Here is a 12,593-nt window from a genome sequence, read left to right on the forward strand (position 1 = left end):
CAGACACGCCCACTTTCTCCGTGGAGCTAGCGTTGATCGGCTACACGCTTTCATTTTATAGTAACAATCCAGAGCGGTGGCGGTGTGGGATTCTGATCACCGTGGTGATGGAGCAGCAGGAGTCGCGGTGTCGGGACTCTCGTGACCCCCCCCCCCCGCACACAGCTTGTCATGGAAATGGATACAGTTGAAATTCCCCCAGAAGCCTTTGAAATCTGAACACAGGACTCGCAGAAAAAGTAAATTATGATTGTGTTTATTATAGTCAAATCACGCACCATATGCAGAACTTTAAAAAAAATAATAATAAGGTGATGAGATGATCACCATGGTGATGCAGCGATGCGGTTATCGTCACACCCCTAGAAGAATCTGAACATCCATCCGTGTCAAAGTTTGGATGTTGTTTGTGTTCGTGGGGGAAACGCAGACTGATCATCATCATCATCTCTAGGATGATGTCATGAAATGACAAGGAGAGAAAGGCGGAGCCTCAGAGATCGAGTCATCTTACTTCCTGGTAGGAAAATGAGCTGGGAAAATAACTCCTATTTGATTAAGGGATCCTTTTTTAGTGTGCCAAAGGTAACATATAATCATGCAGACTCTGAAATGCTTAGAAATTGCATGATATCAGCACGTTAGCCCTGTCTCCATCCACGCGCGCGGTGGGATGCTGTTGGTGAACGCCTGACGTGAGGCCTCACCGCTCCGATGACCTCCTGCACTTCCTGAAGCTTCATCTGATCCGGTCTCATGGTTCTGACTCAGTCCTGCCTTGTAATAAAAGCCAGGACTCAGAACTCCCGGCACCGTTCCCACGTCAGAACGTCTAATTGGGGATGTTTGGGGAAATCAAACAAGCTTGTCTGGAGATGATGGGCTTAGAGGCGGCCTGTCCTTCACATGCTGACTGCTTCTTTTTACTCGCCCCTCTTAGGTGATTAGAGAAATCCCCCGGACTCTGTCGGATACTTCGAATCAGCACACTGAGGTGAGTTTGCATCCGTTTCCTCCTTTACTCGTTGCTGTTTTTGTCTTCAGACTGCACCCCGGTTTGGGGTTGATTAGGAAAACCCATCATGTCAGGAAACAGGTGAATTCTAGGATCTAATGTTCAGAGTGGAACAGTCGGAGGGCAGAGTTGGTCTTCAGGGACTTCCAGGTGTCCTTTAATGATGACATCATCAGAGTGCCTCTTGACTCTAACGCACTCACACTCACAGTCGATTACATTGCTTTATCTTTTTCTTGTAAATTGTGACAGTGGGGTTGTGTAACTCTATTTTATTAATGTGCTTTAAAGACACCGTCTACCTGGACTTGAGGTTGATGAACTATATTAATGAAGCAGCAAACGCTGTCGGAGCCCCAGAGGCAGTGGATTCCAGAGGTTTTCTCTGTGCTGAGCTTCCGTTGCACAAACTGTGAACGATGCAGATGCAGTAAAGCGGGTCCAGGTCTTCAGACGCTACACCAGACCACTCAGGCCTTTCGGGACTTCTTTAGTCCAAACATGGTCAAAACCAAGAGGACCTTGTTCTCCTAGTTCTCCTCTTACTGCGATGGTTTCACATCTCCAGCAGCCTAACTTGTTTGTCCCGCCCACTTGTGGTTTCATGCTTCTGAACCCCAGCGATCTCCATCCATCAGAATCTGGATCTGCTGGTTGCTCTGCACTCCTGCTTTCAGAAAAACTAATCAGATGCATCGTCTCCATCTGAAAACCTAAAACTAACTCGACTCAAACAGAAACCCTTTCTGGACTTGAAGGTCTGGTTCAACATTTTCTGTCCATTTGTCCCTTTTTCTACCTTCAGGAGTAAACCTCTGTGTTAGGGTTAGGGTCTTAAAAAGTCTTAAAAGGCCTTCAATTTGAATATTAGGAAATAAGCCCCTAAAAAACACTCAAAAAGTCTGTCATTTTGATGTCTTAGCCTCAAAAATAGTGCTGTTTAAAACGATTATGTTAGTAAAGCGCTGCATGCCATCCGCTGATTAAAAAACATAAAGAGGATGAAGAAGAGAAGGGGGAAGAAGAAGCACCTGCTTCAGCTTTACGACTCAGAAGCACATGGAGGTGAGAAGCTAGTGGTGACCTGGACAGGAAGTAAAGCGTACGGTCGGTTACTGCAGGACGGCTGTGTTTGCTCTCTGCTGCTTTGAGACTCAGATCACAGCAGCTGCAGCCTGATGCTGCTCAAAGTGTCAACCAGGGAACTTTAGCTCCTCATGTTAGCGTCTCTGTGGCCTCTAGTGTCTTATCATGGCTACGTCATGTGACCTACGACCCTCCCTCCTCTCACGTTATCCACCAAACACGTCCACCACGTACATCTTAAAGGGTACGTTTGATTCATGCTCAGTTCATTCTCAATCAAGAAGGCATTTCTATGGAAGTTGGAGGTTGGTTTGTTTCCAACAAGAAATGATTCCCACAGTTTTCAGAACACTAATGTGATTGACAGTTCAAGATCAAACGCAATGCAATGGTGGAAGTGAAACGTGCTGCAAAAATGAATTTATATTTGGAAAAAGAACAACACAGGGAAGATTTTCAGAGGAAGAGGATGAAGATGTACAAGCTAAAAATAGAGAAGAAGAAAATGAGAAAGCTTTTTCTGAACTGATCAAATTCTTTACTACAGTAATCAATTCAGATATTTTCCAATAAAGCCCCGCCTACATTTTTATTTACAATCGCTACTGCGTTTTTCTACATTAAGGGTGGAAAGATTCCTTTGAACAGAATTCACATCTTAAGTTGTAGTCGCAGACACGATTCATAGTCGATATCAGTTCCTTTAATAGATCTGATTGGATCTGATCCTCTGTCCTAAAGTGGATCCATATCCTCTGAACCTAAAGTGGATCCAGATCCTCTGTCCTAAAGTGGATCCAGAACCTCTGTCCTAAAGTGGATCCAGATCCTCTGTCCTAAAGTGGATCCAGATCCTCTGTCCTAAAGTGGATCCAGATCCTCTGTCCTAAAGTGGATCCAGATCCTCTGAACCTAAAGCGGATCCAGATCCTCTGTCCTAAAGTGGATCCAGATCCTCTGTCCCAAAGTGGATCCAGATCCTCTGAACCTAAAGTGGATCCAGATCCTTCCTCTGTCCTAAAGTGGATCCAGATCCTCTGTCCCAAAGTGGATCCAGATCCTCTGTCCTAAAGTGGATCCAGATCCTCTGTCCTAAAGTGGATTCAGATCCTCTGTCCTAAAGTGGATCCAGATCTTCAGTCCTAAAGTGGATTCATATCCTCTGTCCTAAAGTGGATCCAGATCCTCTGTCCTAAAGTGGATCCAGATCCTCTGTCCTAAAGTGGATCCAGATCCTCTGTCCTAAAGTGGATCCAGATCCTCTGTCCTAAAGTGGATCCAGATCCTCTGTCCTAAAGTGGATCCAGATCCTCTGTCCTAAAGTGGATCCAGATCCTCTGTCCTAAAGTGGATCCAGATCCTCTGTCCTAAAGTGGATCCAGATCCTCTGTCCTAAAGTGGATCCAGATCCTCTGTCCTAAAGTGGATCCAGATCCTCTGTCCTAAAGTGGATCCAGAACCTCTGTCCTAAAGTGGATCCAGATCCTCTGTCCTAAAGTGGATCCAGATCCTCTGTCCTAAAGTGGATCCAGATCCTCTGTCCTAAAGTGGATCCAGATCCTCTGTCCTAAAGTGGATCCAGATCCTCTGTCCTAAAGTGGATCCAGATCCTCTGTCCTAAAGTGGATCCAGATCCTCTGTCCTAAAGTGGATCCAGATCCTCTGTCCTAAAGTGGATCCAGAACCTCTGTCCTAAAGTGGATCCAGATCCTCTGTCCTAAAGTGGATCCAGATCCTCTGTCCTAAAGTGGATCCAGATCCTCTGACCTAAAGTGGATCCAGATCCTCTGTCCTAAAGTGGATCCAGATCCTCTTCATCCAAACTTCCAGACAGAAATTCCTGCTACTGAACAGTTTTCCAGATTCTTGGATTTCTTCCAGATCATCAAGTTAAATGAAATGTGTGTCCAAACAGTAATCTAGTAAACTAGATTCAGTGTTGGGTAAATTCCTTTTAAGAGTAATTGATTACTTTACTTTATTTACTGGAGGAAATGCGTAGTAATTAAATGACTTTATTACTCATTCCCCAATTTAAAAAGTAATTATACTAGTTAATAATACAAGTTCTCAAGGCACCAGCAATAAAGCCTACATAGTGGATAGACAGGTTGCTCATTGGCACTAGGGCAGTGGGAAGCTGTTCACCCCCAGAACTAAACTTCCACTTAACTGAAATATTTTTGCCTTTGTTTTGAGAAATTGGAAAGAATGTGAATATCTCCAGTGACCCTACGTCTTCATCCACGTCCATATTTCCTCTCTTCCTCTCACTTTGACCAATCTCCAGCTCCGCATTAGCGTGCAAATAGAAACGGAGCTGATAAAAATGTTCATCCCAGGGTGGGACGAGGAACAGAACTCAGAGTCATAACGGTCTTTCTGTTTGCATCAGTTTAGTTCCATTTAACCAGGAGACGATGCCAGACTCTTTATATTTGTTTGGTTGGTCACATATGGATTCACTGCACCGAAATGTCAGGAATCAAGTCATGAGGGTTTCTGTAGTCCAGTAATTGTAATTTATTACATTACTCCATTACTGATAAGTGATTGTTCTGAAACTCAAGGATTTTGTTTTGTCTGAGTCCATAATTAGGCAGAGAAATTGGTCTTAAATTGAACCTGAAGAAACGTGTGGAAACTGTTTATTCCAGGTAAATAATGGTTCTAGATCTGTTTGGGAAGTCACTGTGTGTTTGTAGACTTTAGAGAAATTACAATACAAATACTTTGAGGATTCCAAATGGGTTTTTGGACAGTTTTGATCTACTCTACAATGGCTTGGATTTCTTTTAGTGCTCGTCTGAATGAAGTCTGAATGGTGTTCAGGTCTTTTCCTGCTGCCCGATCCTCATGAGGAGGTGGAGTCCGGTTTGATCTGGCAGCTCGTTCATGGAGGAAATCCTTCAAAGACTCTTGGACGTCCAGCATGTTTCCCTCATGTGCTTCTGCACAGAGGCGGTAGGGTCGGTGCTTCCTGCTTCAGCTAGCAGGAAAAAGGCTAAGAAGGTTCAAGCTGAGGAACCGAGACTGAACCTGAAAATGTAGGAAGAAACCAGGTCACAACCACGACAATGGTTGGTCACAGAAAGATGTGATGTTTTAAGCACAGAGGCCATGAAGCCTGATTGGACCTCCAGCTAAAACTGGATCATGTGACAGAACTGGGATCCAAAGATGAAGCAGCCCCGCCCTCTTCTTCCTCATTGTTCCAGTCTGAAATCCACAGAGAGGCGGAGCTCTGCCAGGAGAACCTCCTGCAGACCAAAATCAACCGGACTGAGTTGAACAGCAGCAGAACACCCCCCAACCCCCTCAGCACATTTAGAGGCTGCTGCGTCCTGAGCACATGCTTCCTGCAGCTGAGCTGATAATTATCCCTTCCCTCCTGCTAAAGTTAATTTTATCTGGGAGATGCTGGCAGCCTCACCCAGGAACAGGGCAGCTTTTGTTATTGCTGCTGGCGCTCTGTTCTGCTCTCCTGTTTGCTTTCATGAAGACACTTCTGGTTCCCCGCGTCAGCAAACACTGGAGGCATCAGCCCGACCCTCTGCAAAGTGATAGGATGGTTTTTGGATCCATGTGAACCAGTGAGAGAGTCCCACCACGTCTGCTGGACGTCAGCCCAGCATGTGCGATGCTTCTGTAACTCGTTCAGGGAAGCTCCTTTGCTGCCTCCCAGCTCTCAGCTGGATGTTAGCTGGTTTCATTCTGATCACAGCTTCTGCAAAGAGGAGGCTTCCTTCTCGTCACGAGCAGCTGGGTTTGCTAACGTGGAGCTCAGAGATGTTCTTGTTTCTGAATCTCCTGTGGGCGGTGCAGAGCTGTGGAGGTTCTCCCTCTGTGGGGGGCTGGAACCCCCCTGTCAGCGACAGGCTGGAGCTTCTCTGCGATGGCTGCTCTGCAACATTTGGGAGTTTGTGTTTTCAGCTGTGAAATGCCTGGGCTTCATGCATGGGTTTTTTTGGGGGGGGGGGGTCACAGGAGCAAACATAGAAACGGCTGTGAAGGAGCGGCTGGAGATCTTTTTCTTCCTGTAACAAAGGCTACGTTCACACTGCAGGGCTTAATGCTCAATTCGGATTTTTTGAAAAAATCCGAATTGTTTGCTAGACCGTTCACATTTCCAAGTAAATCCGAACTTTTGTGATCTCCAGTGTGACCGTGACACGACCCAAACGAGACCCGCATGCGCAGAAGCCAGAAGAATACTCAACGGTGAACGACGTCACTTGTTGTTTGCGGAGCCAACGTTAACAATGGATGTCAACAACAGTGTTGTCAAAAGCGGAGCTCTTTTTGTAATATTACATTTATTTTCACGAAGGAGCAGCACAATTACAATCTTCTCATTTTAAGAAGGCAATGGAGTCGGGATCGTCTGTACCCACTGTTGTGGAATGGAAATGTGTATGTGTTGGAGCCGCTCGCCCGCGTGTGTGTGTGCAAGCGCGTGCCGCGATAGAGAATAGGGGGGGGGGGGGGGGCAGTGTGTGCGCGCATTCATGTTGTGTGTTACGGAGGACGGTAATAAAAGAAGGTTTCCCCCAGAATAAATGCTATGGACTCTTTATTAACCCGTTCTGGAGAATCTAAGGATCAGAACAGGGAGGAGGAGGAGGATCGCCTCGGGTCCCCCGCGCTTGAGCACGGTCAAAGGGGAGAAAGAAAAAAAAGTTATAGCGGTAAAGGTTCAACACCACGCTCTGCCATTTATCTGGAAATTTTTTCAAAAACCGCCCAGTTGCGATAAGAACCCTGGAGTTTGGCCTGGAAAGAGCGATCAGCCCAAATATTAATCCAATCAGTGACCTCGCTTCCCTTCCACTGACTGATCTCAGCAGCATCGTCCACCATGGTTGATGTTTACGTTCTCGTTCCTGCCTACTTTAACGCAAAATGATGACGTTTGTTGCGTGTCGATGACGTACAGTTCGGAATCAAGTCGCCTGGCCGGTCAGACGGCGGTCGCAATTGAAAAGAACGGCTACAATTCGGAATCAGGACGGCAAACCCACGGGGCCTGGGTCGCATTTGAAAAGATCGGATCTGTGTCATTCAGACTGTCATGAAAAGATCGGAATTGGGCCGCTTAGGGGCAAAAAATTCGGAATTGGGTCGTTTCAGCCTGCAGTGTGAACGTAGCCAATGAGCGGTTTAAACTTCCATAAAAACTCCAGAGTCTGAAGCAGCTGTTAGAGGAGCAGCAGCTGAAGAGCCGTAAAAGTTTCCGTCTCTGTGAAATGTTCTTCTGACAGTTTGATGTGCAGGAAGGATTTTTATTGCTGATTCTACAAGAAACGAGCTGCGATGGGAGAAGCTGAGAGATGCAGGAATGGGAGGTGGGCCGGGGGGGGGGGGGGGGGTGCAGGAGACAGCCATTGAAACGTGTGAGGAACCGGCAGAGGAGGAGACGGGCGCGTGACAGACTGGTTCTGAAGGGAAGCCCGGCTGCAAACGAGGCAGAAACGGCAGCAGGACAGAGGAAGGAGTGAAAAGAGCAGAGAGGCTGAGAGATGTCTGACACAGAAACAGAGAAACCCTCTCAAAGTCCCAACGATGAGGAACGATGATGCAGCTTTACTGCTGGTACAAGGTTCTGTCTGTGCTCCAACATCTACCAAAGAACCCAAAGAGGACAACCGCCTGGCTCTGGAAAAACCTCCGTCCATGAACAGAGTGGATTCAAAGCTGTGTTCCTGCATCAGGTTTGTGTGTCAGCTGATTCCCTGCAGCTCTGAGGGCTTTTCAAAGGTCTCCTCTGTTTGCTGAAGCAGGTTTGTACAGTCATCCCTGAAACTCTCAGACTGGAAGGAAGCGTGGTGGAGATCCAAAGCGCTCCTGTCAGTTCCTGCAGAACAATGCGAGCGGGAAACATCCTCCCAGGAGGCGCTCCGATAATGAGCCGGCCACACTGATGCTAATTAATTCTTACACAAAACGCGCTGGCTCGCTCGGCGGCGTGCAGGGACCTCCATGCACGAGTGCAGCGACGCAGCAGGAGCTGAGAGCAAAGCCTGCTGGGAGAACTACAACAGCTTCAGTCCCAGCTTCCCGTGAGGCCGCAGCTCTTTCTGCCTGTCTCTATGCCACTGCATAACGCATGAAATGCAGGGGGGGGTCATCATTACGCAGCTCTGTCTGGACGCAGACAAGAGCAGAGAGCTTTAGGAGACTTGAAGAAAGCTAAAGAGAAATGAGCTGTTGGAGGGAGGAAAGAGGAGAAGATCAAGAAGAGAAAGAAAAGTGCTCTCCAGGCACTTTCAGACTAGTGGAGAGAGATGCTGAGCTGTCATGAGGATGGAGATGGAGATGTGGAGTTCACCGTGTTCTTTACTCCTCCTTATCAACGTTTCCAGCGCCTCCTGCTGCCTCCTTTTCAGGCCTTTTGTGGGGGTGGGGGGTCACCATGCTTCTTTCTCCCTGTTGTTCTTCATTTTAATCCCATCATGAACAGTAGCCGTGGTTCCATGTGCTAAAGGTTTTGATCGGATCAAAGATGGGATTAGAATTCACCCGTGTACATGCGCCCAGAAAAACTTGTTCCGATTAGAACGTTATGGTTCTTATAAGCGCCTGTTGGCTCATCATTTTATTTTTAATCCGTGTGGTTGGTGCTTTTTTTGTGGAAGAACGGATCTGGAAGAAGGGTCAAGAGAGGCTAACACGCTAACAACAACATTAGCCTGGATGAACATAAATCCATGTTTGCTGCACGTAAATATGTGGGAATAACATCAGCCTTTATTTAGTCGGGACACGACTGGAAACACAAATCCATGTGATTGTTTGAACTGTTTCTAAGGAATAAGCATTATTTCTGCTCTGAAAAATTCACACACTGCCCACGGTTCTACCCGGAGACACGGTTCTACCGGGAGACAAGGTTCTACCGGGAGACAAGGTTCTACCCGGAGACACGCTTCTACCGGGAGACACGGTTCTACCGGGAGACACGCTTCTACCGAGAGACACGGTTCTACCGGGAGACACTGTTCTACCGGGAGACACGGTTCTACCCGGAGACACGCTTCTACCCGGAGACACGCTTCTACCGGGAGACACGGTTCTACCCGGAGACACGCTTCTACCGGGAGACACGGTTCTACCGGGAGACACGCTTCTACCGAGAGACACGGTTCTACCGGGAGACACTGTTCTACCGGGAGACAAGGTTCTACCGGGAGACAAGGTTCTACCGGGAGACAAGGTTCTACCGGGAGACACGCTTCTACCGGGAGACACGCTTCTACCGGGAGACACGGTTCTACCGGGAGACACGCTTCTACCGAGAGACACGGTTCTACCGGGAGACACTGTTCTACCGGGAGACAAGGTTCTACCGAGAGACACGGTTCTACCGGGAAACACGGTTCTACCGGGAAACACGGTTCTACCGGGAGACAAGGTTCTACCGGTAGACACGCTTCTACCGGGAGACAAGGTTCTACCGGGAGACACGCTTCTACCGGGAGACAAGGTTCTACCGGTAGACACGCTTCTACCGGGAGACACGCTTCTACCGGGAGACACGGTTCTACCGGGAGACACGCTTCTACCGGGAGACACGGTTCTACCGGGAGACACGGTTCTACCGGGAGACAAGGTTCTACCGGGAGAAACGCTTCTACCGGGAGACACGGTTCTACCGGGAGAAACGCTTCTACCGGGAGACACGGTTCTACCGGGAGACACGCTTCTACCGGGAGACAAGGTTCTACCGGTAGACACGCTTCTACCCGGAGACACGCTTCTACCGGGAGACACGCTTCTACCGGGAGACAAGGTTCTACCGGGAGAAACGCTTCTACCGGGAGACACGGTTCTACCGGTAGACAAGGTTCTGCCGGGAGACACGGTTCTACCGGTAGACACGGTTCTGTCGGGAGACACGGTTCTACCGGGAGACAAGGTTCTACCGGGAGACAAGGTTCTACCGGGAGACACGGTTCTACCGGGAGACACGCTTCTACCGGGAGACAAGGTTCTACCGGGAGAAACGCTTCTACTGGGAGACATGATTCTACCGGGAGAAACGCTTCTACCGGGAGACACGGTTCTACCGGGAGACACGCTTCTACCGGGAGACAAGGTTCTACCGGTAGACACGCTTCTACCCGGAGACACGCTTCTACCGGGAGACACGCTTCTACCGGGAGACAAGGTTCTACCGGGAGAAACGCTTCTACCGGGAGACACGGTTCTACCGGTAGACACGCTTCTACCGGGAGACACGCTTCTACCGGGAGACACGCTTCTACCAGGAGACACGGTTCTACCGGGAGACACGCTTCTACCGGGAGACAAGGTTCTACCGGGAGAAACGCTTCTACCGGGAGACATGGTTCTACCGGGAGAAACGCTTCTACCGGGAGACACGGTTCTACCGGGAGACACGCTTCTACCGGGAGACAAGGTTCTACCGGTAGACACGCTTCTACCCGGAGACACGCTTCTACCGGGAGACACGCTTCTACCGGGAGACAAGGTTCTACCGGGAGAAACGCTTCTACCGAGAGACACGGTTCTACCGGTAGACACGGTTCTGCCGGGAGACACGGTTTTACCGGTAGACACGGTTCTGTCGGGAGACACGGTTCTACCGGGAGACACGGTTCTCCTGAGTGCGGCAGCTCATCCAGAGACAAAGACCCCGTGAGTCCGGCTGCTGTGGTCGGAGGCGTGGTTAGCTCGCGCGGAGCAGCCGGTCGGTCCTGTTTCGGTCCAAAGCTTCCGAACCGTCTATGCGTGACGTAAACCAGAGCAGCAGTGACCCACGATCAGAATAAACTGTTAACATGAACAACGATCAGATCAACAATCAGCAGAACCACCTATCTCCACCGGAAAGACATTTTAATCCGAACGAGTCTGATGGGGGCAGACTATTCTGAACGGCGTGTTTACGTGACACATTTTTCTTCGGATCAGGCGTTCATTCCGATGACCTTTGTCCGTGTAAACGCAGCTACTGTTACTAAAAACTGATGATGAACAGGAAGAAGGCTTCCAAGAAGGAAAAGAGGTTTGATTAAAACAGATGCTCCTGTTTAATATTAATGCAAAAACAAGATTTGATTCCCAGTTTAAATGCTAATAAGTGAAAATCCTCTGAGGGGAAGAAAGGTTTGTTATCAGCAGCTGAAGCAGCATCACAGCCTGAGCGTCAGAGGAGACAGACACCACAGCAGGATGGTCCTCCGTCACGCGTGGCCTTTTCTCCACAGATAAAGAAAACTATGGAATGAAATGGTAAAAGTTAGGACATGATTTTATCTGTGCAGATGAAAGCAAACAGGAAAGGATTTCAACTCTGAATGTTGGGTTTAAACGTGCTGCAGAAGAAAGTTTCCCTTTCTTATGATCAGCGTCTTTCACAGCAGGTTTGTTGAGTTGGTTATTGGTCCAAAGACCTCTGTAGGGTCATTTCCAACCACATGACTGTCGGCTCCAATCTCCACAAAAAACAATTCAACTGAATGGCAGAAATCAGCAGTTCAAGGCTTTCCTTCCTTCATCCAATGCTAGAATGGATGGATTTTCTGTTCAAACCAGCCAAAGTATGTTTGAGGGGAGGCATGATGTCACAGGGGTTCCTACAGAACAGCGCTGGAACCCTCCTTTCAGCCTGAACTGAGGAATTTAGGGGAGGGGTTCCCAAACGTTCCTTTTGACCAGAACGATGAAGACGAGCATCTTCATCTAGGCCATGAATGGTTCTCCTGCTGCTGACTCATCCAGAGGTCATCTTTTGTCCCTCGTGTTTCAGTTTTAGGCCCCCCAGCCTCTGATGGACTTTCAGATGTTGGAAAAACAGAGAACCTTCACTTTGAAGAGGAAAACCGCCACGCGCCGATACCCAGTCAGGAACCTTTCAGGAATGCTGTGAACAGAAGATTCCCCGATAGATTGCTGATGTCTTCATGTCCTGGTGAGGATTCAGACGCTGGAGCTGCTTTCTGCTCCTCAGGCCTCCGAGCAGCTGCTGAATTATTGAGCAGATCAGGTCCCAGGATGTGGATTTAAGGGATGTTTGGACAGAAAGAGCCTCTTCATCAACGCTCCTCAGGATGTTTGAGAGGAGCCTTCATCGTTTGTGTGTAACAGCACATACACCCCCCCAGGGCTGGGATGCTGATCAGTGAGTTCTGTGTCTGATTCCTGGTCTGAGGGGAGAACTTGGACTCAGAAAATGAGGCTGGTGCCTCCATCATTCCGGGTCACCGTCTATAAAGAAGAGGCGGGAAAACACCAACCTGTTGGATCTTCACCAGTGGGACCTTCTTCACTTTAATATTAATAAGCTGTAGCCCCCCCAGAGTAAATATGTGTAAGACTGAGGAGATGGTCTGTACCAGAAGCGGGTCAGAACCAGCGGAGCGGGTCAGAACCAGGCGAGCTGCTCCCCTGTGCTGACGACTACGGTCGGGAAGCAGTAAACAGGAAATGTTCATAACAATAATTAGAAACACAAAACTATTAGGTTAAA

The 12,593-nt window shown here is 48.5% G+C and overlaps 1 protein-coding gene across 10 annotated transcripts in view; it reads left to right on the plus strand.

The window, feature by feature from the left end:
* The window catches only part of sgcd (sarcoglycan, delta (dystrophin-associated glycoprotein)), a 198,129-nt gene that overhangs the window by 87,254 nt on the left and 98,282 nt on the right, over positions 1-12,593 (plus strand). For 9 of the 10 annotated variants that reach the window (XM_078930898.1, XM_078930892.1, XM_078930893.1 and 6 more), the window contains one exon: positions 941-994. The exons of the other annotated variant lie outside the window; for it this stretch is intronic. In XM_078930898.1, the coding sequence (XP_078787024.1) occupies positions 941-994 (54 nt within the window). The remainder of the gene's footprint in view (positions 1-940; positions 995-12,593) is intronic. 10 annotated transcript variants of the gene reach the window in all.

This window comes from Oryzias latipes, chromosome 14, assembly GCF_053564925.1.
Source record: "Oryzias latipes strain Hd-rR chromosome 14, Olatipes_Hd-rR_3.1".
In the NCBI taxonomy this organism is placed as follows: Eukaryota; Metazoa; Chordata; class Actinopteri; order Beloniformes; family Adrianichthyidae; genus Oryzias; species Oryzias latipes.